General features: G+C 42.0%; 2 protein-coding genes across 2 annotated transcripts; both read left to right on the forward strand.

Moving 5' to 3' along the window:
• Positions 1-7,213: 7,213 nt before the first annotated feature.
• On the forward strand, positions 7,214-11,270 carry LOC308330913 (protocadherin-8-like; the record flags this gene model as incomplete). The annotated part of the gene is made up of 3 exons (XM_080785983.1): positions 7,214-9,589; positions 9,839-10,037; positions 10,954-11,270. 3 exons carry the CDS (start codon positions 7,214-7,216, stop codon positions 11,268-11,270), a joined length of 2,892 nt encoding a protein of 963 aa, XP_080642109.1.
• Positions 11,271-13,264: 1,994 nt separating this feature from the next.
• On the forward strand, positions 13,265-17,374 carry LOC308330638 (leukocyte cell-derived chemotaxin 1-like; the record flags this gene model as incomplete). The annotated part of the gene is made up of 6 exons (XM_080785591.1): positions 13,265-13,363; positions 14,234-14,374; positions 14,492-14,605; positions 15,228-15,381; positions 16,400-16,587; positions 17,144-17,374. Exons 1-6 carry the CDS (start codon positions 13,310-13,312, stop codon positions 17,372-17,374), a joined length of 882 nt encoding a protein of 293 aa, XP_080641717.1. The 5' UTR covers positions 13,265-13,309.
• Between the last annotated feature and the right edge of the window lie 1,494 nt (positions 17,375-18,868).

Below are 18,868 nucleotides of genomic sequence, written 5' to 3' on the forward strand. Positions count from 1 at the left end.
ATCGAAATAGCCACTTTCTTTTCCATAATGAAACATTATAAAGTTTATGGCTCATCATTTGGGAAATTCTCTACGTTCAGGAATTAGCCCTTCACTAAATCCCACCCCAAAAAGCGATTGTCCAATGCCAATCCAAATAGTTTAGCAACGGTTGCTATGCAGGTCAAGCTTTCTTCGCTGCTAATGTGCCTATTGGACAAGGATAGGATGGGGAGGGACTTAGTGAAGGGCTAATTGCCCCCAATGTTATCATTCAAATGTAATTAACATATAGGAAAAAATGAAGGAGCGTAGTCCTCCTGTATATGTTGTATGTGGTGTATGGTTACGCATAAGCAACTCCGAGTCCCAGATCAAGCTAATGCTGTATTATGCTATGAGCACAGATCACTTTATATTGGTGAAGAGCTACAAAAATGAAAGCCAATCAGTGAAGCTGACAGGTCGCGTTAGCCAATCAGGGAAGCCATAACGATAATCGTTGGTCCGATTGAATATTCACTCAGCCATATTGGATACATGCCATCTACCTATTTAAAAGGTAAAAATTTCCAGTGCTATTTCAAAAGTATACCTGTTTGATGCAGCCCTGCTCTGTTTATACAGGAGCCCATTGAATCGGCAATAAAGACTCTTTTCTTCAACACATTTTTTATCAAAAGTGGCAATGCAATATAGTAGCATCATTTTGCATCTTAATTACTGGACAGCTTGTGAATAAATTGACTGTTTAAAAAGTTAGCATATTTAACGCATACAAATATATTGCCTACCTGCATCATCATTTTGATCAATCTCGGTGCTAGTTCTCTAAGTAGAGGGCAAAATTCAAGTTGCACTAAATTGATATGCCACTCAAAATCCTATATGTTATTCTGTGACGATTCTGTCATTGTTCGACTGCCCCCTTCTCTGTTGTGTGCCTTTGCTTTTACAGTCAGAGGAAATAAAGCATTAGTCTGTTGTCACACCAAGCACTGAATTCTGATTGGTTTTACGAAAACCTTTTTTAATTTATTTTATATTTTTCCTACAAGGGATGCATAGAGCCCTATTTTGAGCTGGGGGAAGGGTTTTTGAAAAGTGATCGGTACTGATTTGAGTTTATTTGGGTGAATAGACCTTTTCACACTTGACAATTGACATCACAAACATTCTAAATGCTCCAGGTTTATTTCCTTTACAATGTTAGCATTTTGAAAATAAACTTGGTCCAAGCTGTTCCCTAGCAACCCAATGCCACTGACAAGTACTATTAAGCCACTTACAGTATGCTGGAATGTGCTACCGGTAATTAAGAAAATGATCAATGAAGTACATTCGTGTGGAATGTTTTGTTGCCTGAGTTCTCCCAGTATGCGGAGTCGTTACATTCTATGGTCAAGGACAGTCCGATCAATAATATCTGTGTGAACATCAATTACGTACAGTACAATCTCCCAAAGCCATAAACCAAAGCACAAAGACATGGTTTAATCATGGTGTGAAAGCTGAGAGATAAGAGGCCACATCAAGCACTGAATTTGGATTGGATTCACCACGACGGAAAATGAAGTTTTATTATAGCCTACTATTTTATTTCATATTTTTCTAACATGAACTATGGCCTATCAAAGCCACAAATCAGAGTACAAAGACTCAAGCCTGTGTGCTTTCATCAAGACATGAAAGCTGAGGCGGAATTGTAGCACACTAAGCACAGGTATATTATTAAATGACTACACCACGCTCACGAATAGGAGTGAGGAGTGATACAAATATATTAACCATAGCATGAACCATATACTGCATACATATATGATGGACAATGTAACAAGGTAAGGCTCCCCAATGTGGTATACGGGTTCAGAATGCACAGAACCATAGGCTGACGTACTGTAACAAAAGTGTCACGTTTATTCAACATGTAGAAACATATAGAAGTTAAAATAGGGAAGGGAAGAGGGGTTATTATAGCTGAGAAAGAGAAATCATGATCCTAACAGTGCCCACAAAATGGCAAAACCTCAATATACTCTGCTGTGGCTGTGGATGTGGTTAAGACAGGAAATAGTCTACTGGAATGAACCCAGAAATGGTGGTTAGTATAAACTTTTATGATTCAAAGATTAAGCTTGGTTGCTAAAAGTTGCACGTTGAGCAATTTGAATTATTAGCATATTATGTATACCGGTATGTACCATTAACATCCTGTATAAGGCAAAAACATCAAAATTTCATCATGCTTTAAGTAGCATGCATGTGCACATGTTGCTGAATCCATTCCAAGTATTATTTTTGCAAAAAAGAAAAACACTCTTTGGTCTATAAATGGCCATCGCCGTCTTGACAAATGAGGTCAGCATATTGGGAGTTTGTTTTTGCACGTCACATGCTATACTTAAAGCATGATGAAATGTTGATGTTTTTGCCTACAGGATGTTAATGGATATGGTCACCTATTATGCCAATAACTCAAATTGCTCAACCAAGCTTAATCTCATCTTCTAAGCCTATAGATGTCATTTGAATCATAAAAGTTTATACTAACCAATATTTCTGGGTCTAACATGGGACTTATGGGGGCTTCCAGTAGACTAAGAGGACATGGAGGCTCTGGAAGTACAGAGGGTAAATTGGACTAAAAGTTGACGAAGGACAAAAATCTGTCACTATAACCAAGGACGGGTGTTTTCAATTAATCTAACATGGTTGAAATGGTGTTTGAAGTTACAGTACAATGGGTTTGCATAGGAAGGGAGCATGTCGACAAAAAAATGAATATCAAATCATACTTAAAAGCTGTCTGCAGATGCCAGGGTAGACAGGGATAGAGGGAAAGAATCACAGTAGGCCAACAGGAAATGGGGAGAGAGATGGGGGGTGACATGCAGTAAAGGCCGTCGGGATCAGGAGTCGAACCCACGGCACACTACCAGACTAGATTACCAGCCAAGGTGCCTGGCCCGCTAAGCCACGGCCCATGCCGCCAGGGTAGACCTTAAAATGACCCCAAGAATATTTGAAATGCAAGACCAATGGCTTCGGTTTCAGAATTCTAGAAAAAGGTTGTCATTTCTATTAGCTTAAAATCCCAATCCATTGATGTCATACTAGGCATGTTTCTTAACTGTTCATGGCCCAAGAGATAGACTGAGTAGATGGAAATAGCGCCATCCAATAATGTTCATTCATGAGGACCATTTTTACAAAGATCCGATTGAAATTGAATTGTTCCATTCAAATCTCTTGACTATACAGTACACTCCAGAACTGTAGGCAGACTAGGCACAGTATACGGTAGACGAGCAATAAGGGCTGTTACCAACAGAAGATAAGTCAGCTGTATTCCTGGCTGTGAAAGTTTTTAAGATTGCAGCCGTTTGTTTTGTTGCTGAAAATAGTTGAATTCCCCTTTTGACAACTTTCATTCTGAGAAAGGTGTTCGGCAAATGTATTGTTTTCATTCTTTTAACAAAACATTTCCCCAAGTTCGACATTACCTGCAGCCTAAACGTTTTGAGATTCTGACTTTGCTTTATCACAGATCAAGATTTCCATGAATTTACCCGTCATGGTTTTGAGTCATGATTAACTAACCAGTAAGACGCGCAAACACGGGAAGCGAACGCAGCTCGTACATATTTGGGTTTTGGACGTATAGCTGCTTTGGGGACTTATATGGTTATGGCTGAGTCATGGTGACGTATTGATGCAACACACTTCATATTTGGACGTAGCTCCATATATGGGCACAAAGGGGGGGGACACGCACACACAGACACACAGACATGATCTGCTAGGTCTCATAGTAAGTGCTCACTGCATTCGCAATAAACCGAGGTTCTGAAAAACATCCTCCCAAACTGTTTCTGTAGCGTGAGGTAGATGATGTACAATTATACAACAGGTCGTTTCGAGGAAGCAATCGGATTGGTTGAAACAGCCTTCTAGCCGTGGTTCAAACGAGCACCACTTCACACCTAATCAAAACAAAGAATTCAGAAAACTCGATGGCTAGGCTAGCTAGTTTCTTGGGACATTTGTGGTTTTCAGCGATTTTCTTAGTTTTAAGGGTAACTGGGTGGTTTAACATCATTAATGCACGCCTGCGATGCTGCAGGAACGAGCCCACAGGGCGAGTTCCGAAAGCAACACAGTAGTTAAACCACCCCCTCTCGTGTAATATTGCTTAAGTACACCCGTCACCCCATGGACATGATGCTAGTAAGTCACAAGTTCTTGCCCCCAATCCAACCCTTTGTCTTTGGTCTTTGGTATGACCCGACCGGGAATCGAACCCGTCCTCCCAGTCCCATGGCGGACAATCTAACCACAAGGCCACTGAGCTGCATTTGACTCTCTCAATACCAGTTTCACCCTCTCGACCAAAGCATACTTTCATGCAGCCTAGTAGAAACTATCACAGGGCATAACAGCCAGCTAGACTTAATTCAGTATAAGTATAAGTCATCATCTATTAATTCACGAAACCTCTGTCTGTCTTTCTGTCCCAGACATAACTTGGGCCCCGCCAGACAAGACAAGACAAGAATATCTCTATCCGTCTAACCGCAGATGTCTGGGGAAGATACACCAAATATGTTAGGGGAGTGTGGGCACCGGCTGCCCTGATTGCCTGCCTGTCGAAGCTTTGCTAGTGCTACACGTTCATGCCGCTTAGCCAATACATTCGTCATTGTATGCAACGTAATAAATAGCACGGTTTAAAAGAAGCACAAGTATCTTTATCTGTCTGATTTACCAGATCTCTGTATTATATGGTTGACGGGCTGTAGGCAGCACGACTGTCCATATACTAATGACATGAGTGATGAGTCATACAGTATCAGGGTACCATATATTAGATATGACAGAACACTTTTCGACACACCTTGGATTACTGCGGAAACAGGGATTTGAATCCTTTGACACAGGGGTCGGCAACCTTTTTGACCTAATAGTGCCATGTTTTCATTTTCTTGATAACCAGTGTGCCATATCAACAGTTAATATAATATTAATATACAATATATTGTATAATAAATTGTCCAACTGATTTAGAATGTCCAATATTCTATATTTATAACCCTTTCTTCTTTAATTTCACATCAGGATGTAATGATCATTACTCAGACTTAGAGCAATAACCCACCTTATGTCTCAAAGTGAACTGAATGAATGTAGAATAATGTGCAGGATGAAATATGTATATAGATCATAATGAGACGACTTGATTTGACAAAATTATTTATGGATATTACATTTTAAAAGAAAGAAAAAACTCTCTGACACCTATGCCAATGTGCCAGATCACCCTCCCCTGTGCCAATGTTGGCACCTGTGCCTAAGGTTGCCTTACCCCGTTTACAACAGGCATATTGGGCGCTCCATCAAGCACGATTGGCCGATTGGTGATCTCTGTCACTGCCCTATAAACTCCACAGGTTGGTCAGGGCACCTGCTCAGTGGGGAGTGGAAGTGGGAAGGATAGCGTGTTCCACGGCATGTGTTATGCCCTCTCAGTGAAACTCCACACTGTCTATGAAAATAAGTCTCTATGGATGAGACACGGTGGTCACCCTCCCCAAGATCAGGCAGTTATAGGTCAGCACTGGGACTGGGAGTAAGGGAGAATTTACATAACGACTAGATTTAGAGAAAACGGGAAAAAAAGAAAGAAAAAAACAATATAGATCTCATGATGAATATGTCAGTGCTATACTCAGGGTTTACATGTAGGTATAGCCTATTGCAGTGGTTCCCAAACTTGTTCATGACCCCCAAATTGACACTAATTAGCCCGCGGACCCCCATTCGAAAATATATGCCAAGGAAGGCAGACTGGCAGTGATTATCACCGATTTTCAATTCAAGGACCCCCACTGTCCCCAGGTTTGACCTGAATTAGGCTACGGACCTCCATTTAATGTCATTTCTATCTCTGGGACCGCCAATTTATATTATAAAATCAAAGACCCAGACCCATAAGGGTCCATTTGGTTCCTAACTATCATTTAGCTGCATGGGGACCCTCTGGAACTCCCTCAATGACCCCTAGGGGTCCCTGCACCCCACTTTGGGAACAACTGGCCTATTGTATTGGGTATTCTGAATACATTTGAGGTGAAATTTGGGACATGCTGTTTAGCATATCAGTATTTTGTTTATTTTACATTTTTGAGGGGCGCTAGCCCTCATATACAGCTTTAATGTTTGTTTTTCAAGATGCTTGTTTAAGAAAACGCGATAGACAATAAAGAGAAATGTAATGTTAAACATTAGTACCCGTTGCTTAAACAAACATTATGTTGCAATTGATGTTGTAAGATAAGAGCGCCCCTCACTTCACACGGGTGTGATCTTTACATACAGTTTTGGGCTGCAAACTAAAACGCCTTCAACTTGAACTTATATCCAAATATCATTATATGTGTGTATAGTATAGTGTAGTATAGCAATTAAAGAGGCTGTGAGTATAGTATATGTGTGTAGCAATTAAACAGGCTGTGAGTGTGAAAACTATAACACTCTGGTATACTGTACTGGTACTGTACTGCAGGGTACATGGGAGATTTGAACTTTGGTGGCTGTTAGATGGATACCTTGACCTGCATGATCAATTCTTAAATCACAAATGTACAAATGAGGCAACCACTAAATGAAATTGGGAGGGGGCACGTTCTGCTCACGCAAAGGCACACGCAGCACACAAAAAGCATAGCTATAGCCTCCTATTATCCTAAAACGAGGAAGGATTGTGTTAAATAAATTGAGCTTTATTAATGGCTGTATATCCTCTATTACGTTGATGAACAGTGCAAAAAATACCTCCAAGCAAAGGCATGTTTTTCTCCCACTTTTCCCTTTGCTATATATATTTACCTCCATAGGCACTCTGAAAACAGGCTTAGGGGTTTTATGAGGGCTTTTTTTTATTCTAAAGCGAGGGATTGGTCACACTTGCTCTCATTAGCATGAGGAGCTGTAGCTATAAACCCCGCCGCTGCAGAATTTGGAGCTGTGTTGTTGAGGGCGAGGCAACAAGCGCGTCTCACTGGCTCCGCTGCGCGCGGCGAGCAAGTAACTTTCACTTTGAGCACAGTTTCAGTTCAGAACTGGACAGCGGTGCTGCTGGATGGAGAGAGAGCGCGAGGCTGCCTATTGGGAGAAATAATATAACTCTGAAGATATGGTGCGAGTTAATTTTACAGGCCGGCACCGGTGGATTTTTATGATATTATCGATTCAACATGTTTTGGTCGAATCCGAGGGAAATACCGTGCGGTACCAGACCAATGAGGAGGATGGACCGGGCACACTAATCGGAAACCTTGCCAAGGACATGTCCTTGAGCCTGTCTCATCACACCGCCAAGACCAATTTCAGAATGATGAAACAATTCAATGATTCATTCATTAGGGTGAGAGAAAGCGACGGGGAGCTCACCGTAGGTGAACGAATTGACAGGGAGAGGATATGCAGGCACGCTCTACAGTGTCTCATTACTTTTGACGTCGTCAATTTCTCAAAAGATCGGTACAAATTGATTCACGTCGAGGTTGAAGTGAAGGATATCAATGACAACTCTCCGGAGTTTCCAAACAAGGAATCTGTAGTAGAGATCTCCGAGAATGCAGCGGTGGGCTCCCGTGTCCCTTTAGACCCCGCCGTGGACGCCGATGTCGGATCAAACTACATACAAAGCTACCAAATTTCTGTCAACAGTCATTTTTCTATTGATGTGCTCCTGAGAGCGGATGGGGTTAAATATGCGGAATTGGTGCTAATGAAAGAGCTAGACAGGGAGACTCAGTCATCATACACCGTGGAGCTGGTCGCCACAGACGGAGGCAACCCGCACAGATCGGGGTCAACAAAGATAACTATAAAAGTGACTGACTTCAATGATAACAGACCCGTTTTCGACCAAAATAGTTTCTCGGTTAGTTTGCCAGAGGACGCTCCGGTCGGCACTGTTATATTGGATTTAAATGCAGTTGACGCCGACGAGGGCTTAAATGGAGAGGTCGTTTATGGATTCGGAAAACAGGTTTCTCTCGAGATTAGAGAACTTTTTGAAGTGGAAAATAAATCAGGCCGCCTGATGCTCAGGAGCCAAGTCGATTACGAGGACAAGAAAACGTATGAGCTAGACGTGCAGGCAACTGATCTGGGACCCAATCCGAGTCACTCCGTCTGCAAGATCATAATTCACGTCAAAGACGTTAATGACAATGCCCCAGAGATCAGCATCACCCCAATGACCTCCATCACGACTGGCATCGCATACATCAGCGAGGCAGCAGACAAGGACAGCCTAGTGGCGCTGATCAGCACCCTGGACAGAGACTCTGGCGTCAACAGTCAGGTTCACTGCACATTATACGGCCACGACCATTTCAAACTCCAGCGAGCCCACGAGGACAGCTACATGATAGTGACGGCGGCGCTCCTGGACAGGGAGAAAATTAGCGAGTATAACTTGACAGTGATGGCCGAGGACCTCGGGTCACCTCCGCTCAGAAACATCCTCCAGTACACCGTTAGACTCAGCGACGAGAATGACAACGCCCCTCAGTTCAGCAGACACGTCTACGAAGTTAACGTGGTGGAGAATAATGCGCCGGGGGCATACATCACGACAGTCGAAGCCAAAGACGCAGATTTAGGCAGCAACGGTAAAGTGACTTACAGACTTTTAGATAGTGTCATAATGGGTTCTCCCATGAACACATTTGTTTCGCTCAATTCGGTGTCTGGTTCAATATATGCTCTACGAAGCTTTAATTATGAATTCATGAAAGAGCTGGAAATACACATCCAAGCAAGTGATGCAGGGTCACCACAGCTTCAGACTACTGCTGTCATCAGGCTAAAAATAGTTGATCAGAATGACAACCAGCCCTCCATCATAGAGCCAGTTCTTTACAAAGGATCTGCTGAGGTTTTCCTGCCCAAAGATGCACCCGCAGGTTATTTGGTAACCCACATAAAGGCCACGGATGCTGATGAGGGCATAAATGCACAGCTGTCCTACAAAATCACTGAGGGAGGACACCTGGGCTTCACCGTCAACAGAGCTACAGGGAAGCTGCACGTGAGTCGTCTACTGACTTACGATCTGACAGACAATGTCAAAGTCACAGTCACGGTCAGTGACAATGGAACACCTGCTCTAACCTCCACAGCCACAATACACTTTGGCTTTATAGAAGGCACTGGGTCCAGTGTGCCCTCCATGGTTCAGAATGACAGCGAGGAGCTTTTTGAATGGGACATGTCCATAGCTATAATCATTGTCCTGGCAGGGAGCTGCTCCCTGCTCCTATTGGCCATCGTTCTCATCACAACCACCTGCAGCCGTCGGAAAAGAGAGAAGAGAGAGGCAGCATACAGTGAAAAAGAAGACATGCCCGATGTTGAGAGTGAGGAAAGTGGTCATATTGACTCATTGATTACCAACCATAACGCCAAAGTGTTTGATGTTCATCCATTCCCAGAGAAACCCCCATTGGAGAGCAGTAGCACAATGGAAACAGGCTGTGAAGATGGCCGACCAAAGGCGACCATGTTTGAGAACAGCAGGGTGATGGAGGGCAAATTGAAGGTAAATAATCATGCCTGAGCTTAAAATAATGCTTAGAATGCTGCTTGTTGCAAATTGTCTTAACCAACCCTGCCGTCCCTATATATTCTGGGGTGAATATTTGGCAAAAATAGCAGATCTACAAACTCACGTGTCTGCAACATGTGAGCTTGTAAAAGAAGACAAATTACAGACCCCAGAGGGACTCTGATCAACTAAGTATATTGGGTTTAAATAAATTGGGTGTATATTGTGTTTTACATCTCGCAGGGCTATTCTACACTACCTGGATATGGAAAAGAAACTCTCAGGCCTATAACGATATGGAAAGGCAATTCATTCACCACCATTTCAGCGAGACACCCCCAGATCAGTGGGAAAGATAGCGGCAAAGGAGACAGTGATTTCAATGACAGTGATTCTGACATCAGTGGAGATGTTCACAAAAAAGAGTCCCCACCGACAAACAGTAAGTATAGGCGTGGTGCTCCAATCATCTGTTTCAAACTATTATCATCATCATGTTTCATAATGAAGAAACAGGAAACTAAATGTCCTGAACAATTAAACGAATGGTGATATCCAACACATGTCCCCATACTGCGTCATAGAATCCATTGATATCATTATGTTCATGGCATAATAGTGTATACCATCAATATAGTAAAACACCACAGTGTGTAAAAAAAGATCACGCTTGTGTGAAGTGACATCCTCACATTCTGGCCAATCACAATTTGCGTCCTCACTTTTCTGTCCTCAATTTTTATCCTCAATTCCGTGGTACACACAGACACAGAAAGCAGGCTATAGAACCCATCGCTTTGTGGTACACTCAGCCAATCAAATCATCGCTTTGGGGTACACTGTGACTCAACCAATGAAATCATCGCTTTGGGGTACACACATTGCTCAGCCAATCAAATCATCGCTATGGAGTACACACATTGCCCTGCCAATCAAATCATCGCTATGGGGTACACACAAACACACAGAACTGGGCATAGGAGAGGCTAGCGCCCCTCAAAGAAAAGCCTTAAAGGACCCCCTTTTCTACACTTTGAGTCTTAAGTGACATGAGGAAAAATGAGGGGCACTCTTATCATCTATTTGACATCATGACGTAAAATAGACACTTTTTGCTCAGACACTACAATTTGCTCAGACACTATGACGTAAAATGTTCCATTCATTGACAATGGAAATGTAATGTTTGTGTAGGACAAAGTTTGTGAACATACACTAAAAGCTGGATATAGGAGGGGCTAGCGCCCCACAGAAAACATACATCAGGCATAATCATGATGTAAACTAGTGTCCTTTGGTAGCACCCTTGTTCAAGCTTGCAACAATTGTACATCACCAGAGTGTGACTGTTTCCACAGGTCTTTGGGCGTGTACAAGCGAGTGCAAGATCCTGGGCCACTCTGATCGATGCTGGAGCCCGTCAGCTACCAGGCCAAACACCAGCCTGGCTAGTGCTGGACCTCATCTCTCAACATTCTCAAAAACGGCTACACTTCCGCGAGACGCCAAAAGAGAAAATTATTGTCCAGCTCAAATACCCAAGACACATGGCCTGCAAAGTGTGTATGAAAAAGTCCAGCACGAGGAATTTGATTATATACTTGTTGGTCCATCAACACCAGCCAGAATACAGGAAGCTGACGAGATCTCCATTCCAGAGTATTCACACTCCTAGAACTGTACAGTGTAAAATATTGAGTTTCTGCTGTGTAATGATCAAATGATCAAAAAGAAGCTAATCAAAGAGGAATTCTCCGCCTTTATACTGTATAGTCCTTTTACCTTAATTAACTCCATGTTGGATTGTTGCAGTGTTTTGTATGTCTTCTGTCACTTATATGGCTCTTATAGGCTAACGTATGACTGTTTACTGTATAATGTGTAATATGCAAGATTTTGTATATCAATAATATATTTTTCATAATGATTCAATGTAAAGAGCAATTTTATTATGACCTTTGAGGAGCATGTGTTACTATTTAAGTGGCATGACCAATGGACAATTAGGCTAACAAGGGGCCTTCTGAAGTGGAAAACAATCAGTATCAAAGATTACGTGTGGTAGACTTTGTCAAATTGTTGCACAAATAAATATTCAAAACCAGAATACTATTGTTCTGCTGATAAATCAGACCAGAGCATAAAGCAATAGTTCTAGACCAGTTGGGCTCATTCAATCTAAAGAGAAATGGTACAGGCACAGCACAACATATTGTCTTCAGAAAATATTCATGAAGCCCACAGAATAAGAATAACCTCAATTAGACAACTGAGCACGTCCAAATTGCCTTACGGGCTTATAAACTACAGTAAATACAATGTCGTCCTCAAGCTTGTGCCTACAGTGATGGGGAATACAAACGAATGTCATCTTTACAGGATAAAAAAAAAACCCAATGTAATTACAGTGCTGTGTTAATTTGCATACACATCCAGCTGATCAAATGCTGTTTCAATTACATATTTTTCGAGGGTCAAAGAATCCCTTCACCTTTCTGATTGCCTCGCAGCTTGCCAATTATCCCAAAATTGTGTTTCAAACTGTTTCTAAGCAACTGTGGCAGTGCATATTGAAATCTCTTTAGCACTGTGCTCACCTTCTTGTTAAGTTGTGATAAGGAGCAAGTAACTTCAGCCAAGAGATCGCCTCCCTTCCGTTGTCAAATCAGAAAACCCATTATCACACAAGGTTGTGTATGTGCATGCGTTTGCAACGTGTTCACACATGCCTTGGCTGTATATACATTAAATCAAACTGCTGTGGTGGAAGAAAAAATAACAATTCCACAATATATAAATACTCTTACAAGTAAAATGGCTGTTTTCAAAATTGTACTTGTAAAAGTACAAAAGTATTGGCAGCTAAATAGCGGATCTACAAGCTCATAGCGCGGCACCGAGTGACTTCACTGTGTATTTTGCAAAAATAGCAGATCTACAAGCTCATAGCACAGAGTGCAGCGCTACGAGCTTGTAGATCTGCTATTTCTTTAAAGTCGTGAAAATGTGTGCAAATCTTTGAATATATATTCTTTCCCTAGTGAACGCTTTTAACAAAACCTTTTGCTTCTGGTGGGGTCCCTGGGACAACATATTTTCAGATGGGGGTCCAGGGGCCAATTACATATAATTTTGGGGGTCCTTGTCATGAAATAGTTTGAGAACCCTCAAATAGAAACAGATCCTGACAGAAGACATTTAGTATAGAATCGTCCTCAGGTCTAAATGGGTTAACAAATAGCATGGCTATTTCAGTTCATACTTTGTTTTAGAAGTCAGGACACATGCACATTTTGCGATTACTTTCTCTACCTGAAGAATTCCAGCTTGGTCACACGCACGTCACTCACACTCACACTCACATGTGAAATGGTCCTCTTGTGGCTACCAAAGGAGAATAAAGGAGAATCAACAGTGGAGGCAATGGCTACAGAAAACATGGGAGAAACTTCGGAGAAAGAAAATTCCTCACATTTTGAAAATTACATGCCTCCGGTAAGATATTATAAAAATATAATAGTGTCTGTATACTTGTAAGATTCGAAATTGGACATAGGCCTAAATTGTTTATGGATTATGGGAAACACTCATGTTTTGCAATGTGGTTTATTACATTATTCTAAGGCATACAGCACATCGACTAGTCAGTCCTCTGCTGCAATTGGTCGCCTCCTAAGATTTGGAGCTGCAGCTCTTATTGTCGGAGCAGTATTGATGCTGTGTGCATCCATTGGAGCTTTCTACCTGTGGAAAGTCAGTGATAAAAATGTAAGTATTGCTATATTGCCATGCCTGTTGAATGAGGAATACTTATGCAAATACATAATGACATCCGTGGTCATCACTAGGCTAGTACTTATGGTGATAATCAGGATACATAATTGGTCAAAATAATGATTTCATTTTCATTCCCAATGTATTTTATTCATGAAAATGTCAGAAGAGATCTCATCAGGTGAAATGGCCTATCCATAAATGCCACCTTTTCAGATCTTGAAATAGCATACATTTCTCCTCTAAGCTGCGCATTTTAAATTCCATTTGAATAACTTGGCCAGGTAACTTTGCTCTACCTCATTAGAGATACTTGAATATTTATTTGTGTCATAATGAGCTCCCCTGTAGGGCAAATACCTCTGTCAAGGTCTGCAGCGGTATCCTCTGTGGTGCTCCATTCAAAATCTGTATGTGCTTAGAATGCAACATCTGTCCAAGAGAGAGTTTGACTATTTTCTTTTGCAAGGGAGGACACCAGCAACATTATGTTAACTCAGTCAGACAACGTGCATATGGCTAGGGTCAGACTCCAAGTCTATTTTTATTCCACTGTCTCTTAATCTTACCTCTACCTGTTTTTTCATGCTTACCACTGTTGCTGCTGTGACACCTGAATTTCCTCACAGGGATCAATAAAGGTCTATCTATCTCTTACCTCTTACGCCCTATGTACTGTACTGTACCTCTGCATACAACAAATAGCTAAAATCTTGATACGTGATCTTGTGACGTGTTGCTAACTTTCACATTGTTTGTAAATTTGAGGATGCCAGGATTCATGTGATTACGGTTACTGTATTGTCAGAATGTAAATAACAAAACATTGCCTGATAAATCTGCCATTATAACATTGTTCTCCAGGTTTATAATGTTCATTATAGTATGAACATTAACGGCAAGGTGAAGGAGGGGTCAATGGAAATCGACTCTGATAATAATCTAGAGAGGTTCAGAACTGGGAGTGGAGATGAGGCAGCTCAAGAGATTCACGACTTTCAAATTGTGAGTTGCCCTTCATTTTCCTCCAGCTGAAATATAGCTCAAACACAAATATGGCATGTGCTTAGGAAAGTAGCAAAGTTGTGAGTGTAAACATGGCAGCTCTGTGATTTCATACAGGGAATCACAGGCATACGCTTCTTCGGTGGGGAGAAGTGCTATATAAAATCTGAAATCAAAGCCAACCTTCCTGACTTGGGAACTCACAACAAAGAGTCACTGATGTTTGACCTGGTATGATATGCTTCAAAGGACGACATCTCTCTCTCTCTCTCTGTCTCTCTCTCTCTCTCTCTTTGAAAGTATCTTTCTGCAAATTACCACTTTTACTGTGCAAAATGTCACAATGCAAGTTTTGGCTTGAGATCAGATTCTAAAAATGTCTTCTAGATCCTGACAGTTTTCAGTCGTTCTTCGATTTTTCAAAAATAGCAGACCTACAAGCTTGTAGATCTTGTGGATTAATTTACTTTTACTTCGTGGCCCCAGTGCCCCCCACAAAATGACCGGATGTTCAGTTGTTAATATTTTTTCTCCAGATTTCCAATTCCCTGATTTCCCCACACACACACACTAGTGTAATGTTGTATCTGCTGACCCCTATACTCGTTGGTCTTCGGACTGGTTGTTCCTAATATAATAGGGATGTAATCGAACTCGCATTGAATCATCTGCCACTTCTTTTCCCCTGCCAGTGAGGACATATACTGTAGTGCATGCAGAGGAACAACCTATTCCTCATAGTTCCACCCAATTCAATTCCACCCGTGCTTCTCTCCCGCAAGCATTGCCATTTGTTGGAACGAATTATGCATCACATCCGTGTGTGCAATGAAGCCTCTTTGAATCCTACCAGACAGATGAAATCATGCCGGTGAAGTATGATGGCGAGTCTCTGATTTGGGTTGCAGCAGACCAAGCCCTGAATGACACCAGCTTCCTCAGTACCAGAATCCTAGACCTCTGTGGGGACCTTCCCATCTACTGGATCCAACCGACCAATCCTAAAGGTGGCCGTGTTCACTTGTTGCTCCACATTATCATAATATGTCCTGTGCAACCTATAGTGTATAGGCCTACTTCCTACTATACACTGCACATCCCAATCCTTATGGGTCCATTTGATTACATTTATACACTTGTTACGAATGCATAAATGAACACTGAGGATATTGTGTATATCAGGTTTGGGGAATATTTCGAAACTTAGCATTTATGTAAATCATTATAATCGTACTGTAACCATGTTCTTTTTTCTAACTGTGTATCCTTAAATAACACAATGACAAGGTCATTTACCAAGCCAGATTTCTGAGAACCCAAACCATAGTTAAATTAACAGGTAATCAAACTGTCACATTCTGCTGCCATTGTGATACTGCCAGGAGAACGTGGCAGTTTGACTACCTGTTAAAGTACCATGCTGTCCACTGTGATGAACATCAACTAGATCATTTGACAAGATTTTCCATACAGATATCGTAAAATCTATCAATATATCAAGACACATATGGAAGTAGTTACTATTAGTGATATTTATATTCCCATATCATCCAGCCCAATAGGCTGGGTCTTCATAGAGTCAACGTAGGCATGGTTGTATAGACTATAGAGTAAGTGTTACAACTTGTGACATTTCACAACCCCTTTCAGTGTTCAAAACCTGCCTACAATAATCCTGGTCATCCACCTGGAGATCAACATGCTCCATTTAATGGCCTCTCCTGTATGGCGGTGATATCTACAATTTTCTGTACAAGTTTAGGCCCTTGTCTGGGAGTTAGCACACACTTATACACACTAATGCTGCGAATGCCGAACACACACCACATTTGGAGACTTACACCAAAAGTCTTACATTAAAAAAGGATGATCCTGAAAAGAAGTGCGTTTGATATCACTGCAGCTAATTCAATAATTCAGGACGACCGAGACAGTCCTGCCTATGTGGAATAGCGCTCTGAGGACATGTATGGCATCTTGTCCATGATGACCCAATACCCGTGCCTCCTGTGGCTGCTGTAACAGATGGAGGAAGGAGAAAAAGAGACACTCAGCGAGCCAAACGGCAGTTTAGCATGGAGGAGTTTGAGCCAGCTGCCGAGGAGAAGGACGCAGCGAGCCGCTCGGAGGGTGACAATTCCAGAGCGGCGGAGGAAGAAGAGGGTGTGTCATCTGCGGTGGGGTCGGCGCTTAATCCTGAAAACCCTTATCACGTGAGTCTGGGACATGTCCACGGCGTTCTGTTTATGATAAACAGGGTTATTATCATTGCTGCTGAATTATAGATGAGCTATCAGAGTCGTAGGGGATGTAATTCCAAGCCCTAAAGCAACCCCTAAAGAAATGTATTATGAATTGATGTTTCCCCTTTTGCAACACCTTCACGGATGAGTTTATAGCTCCATGCTTGGGTAAACAGCCTTGCCATGAATTTAATCCCATAGAGATAAGTACAAGATTGGAAATTGACTAAACCACATTCAGTCTCTCCATCAGTTCCATTGGCTGTGATGGCTTGGATGAGTAGGTGTCATATTATCAGCAGTAAATACAGGTCACCTGGGTGATAACAAGCCTCCCGTTATTTACGACCCCATGAACTGGTGTGAAAATGATTACCACCGACAGTCATTAAACTTCTCTTCACTCTCAAAGAACTTTTTTCAAACTTTATGGGAAAACGAGGTCGAATTCAAAATGATGCATTAGCCTTATAGCGTGTTGAACTAAAGACAACAAACGTGGGCTAACTTTGCTTCCACTCTTCAGCGCAGCGGAGGTGAAGGGGGAGAGGAAGGCACCCTAACCTTTGACCCGATGCTAGACCACCTGGGGATCTGCTGCTCAGAGTGTCGACGCAGCTACACCCACTGTCAGAGAGTGTGTGAGCCGCTGCGAGGCCACTGGCCCTGGCCGTACAACTACAGGGGATGCCAGGTGGCCTGCCGCGTGATTCTGCCATGCCGCTGGTGGGTGGCACGCATATTAGGTGTTGTGTAAGATAAACACACGGCATTCGTGAGAATTAAGCACTACTTAAAGATGTCAAAATATATTAACCCCTAGCTCCTTATTAAGCAATGTTTTTATGCATGGATATTTAATTTCTAGGTTTGCTTTTGGTTGTAAATATGTTATGCTGCCAGCAGGCTATACTGTACTTGAATATTGTCAACAAAGGCATATTTTCACCTGGACTCGGAATGAAACATTTAGGATACAAAGGCGATCACAGCACAAGGAAAGAACAAACAAATGTAATATCCCTATTTGCAGATTTACATGACACAAATACGTAGTTAGTAGGCTATAGTGTTTTCACATCATGAGGCTAAAAGCATAATGTAATAAAGGAATGAGATGCAGAGGCTGCTAGATGCTTGAACTCAACTCAATATACCTTTTCTGGCTGTCTTCAATAAATTCATATGATAATACACGTAGCTTTGATGTAGAAGAATTTATTGTGTCACATGTTGTGTCCATGGTCCCACTGGGCCTTTTTCTGATAAAACTGATGTGACAGCAATGGTTGACATAACTCCCATCCACAGTCCAGGATCAGGTTCAAGGCAAAGCAATTTGTGCACACTGACATCTGCGCTGATGTGAACTAATGTGAGACGAGTGACAGAACTACAGTGGGAAACAAACATTTCCATAAAAGTGTCACTTTAATAAATTAAATTAACGAAAAGGGAGCATGTATGCAAAGTAACCAGATGAAACAAACAACACAGAGTATAGAGCACAGTCTCTTTCCCTCAACACCATTATTGAGGCTTATGACATATTCTAAACGTTTTGAGAAAATCAGATTACTATCTCTAAAGCCATACGCCAACTTTCTAAATAATTGAAAAGAGCCACGCCGCGATCAAGACGATTTCACAGAGGGTGATCCCAGCACATCAAATTACAACAGATGTAAAATTGGACCATATCCGCCACTAAAACCGCATTTGACGCGGTGTGAGGGAACATCACAAAGAGATGCTTGTCTCTTTACTTGGAGATCTTTCCTGTTTTTTCACGGGGGTAGAGGTGCTTATCACATCTGCAGTGCTGATAAGACGGTCTCTGTGCCTCCGTAGGCTATATAATATTAATCCCTCTCCCACGTCTGCAGATGCACTTAAAGGAAGGTGACAAGCATGACATATCCAGGACCTCCTGATGGCTCGTGCTCTGGAGTGCAGCCGCTAAAAGAGCCCCAAGTACCCTGAAGTGATGTAAATTTGCAGGGGGAGTCCAATTTCCATCACAGCGCTGTCACTGTCATGGTCATTAAACTAAATCAACCCGCTGTGTGTCACATAGCTCCCATTTTAAAGTCCCCTCAATAATGGAGTTATACTTGGACTGCAGATTGCAGCACCACATTGAATGTCTGACCTGACAGCGGGCGTAAGAGTAGGCCGTACTTTATTTAGTCACAGCCAGACTGTATGTGAAGCAAGAGGTACACGTGAAATTATAAATTGAGAATTTCTG

This window comes from Protomyctophum bolini (genome assembly GCF_963924005.1).
Source record: "Protomyctophum bolini genome assembly, chromosome: 16".
Lineage (NCBI taxonomy): Eukaryota > Metazoa > Chordata > Actinopteri > Myctophiformes > Myctophidae > Protomyctophum > Protomyctophum bolini.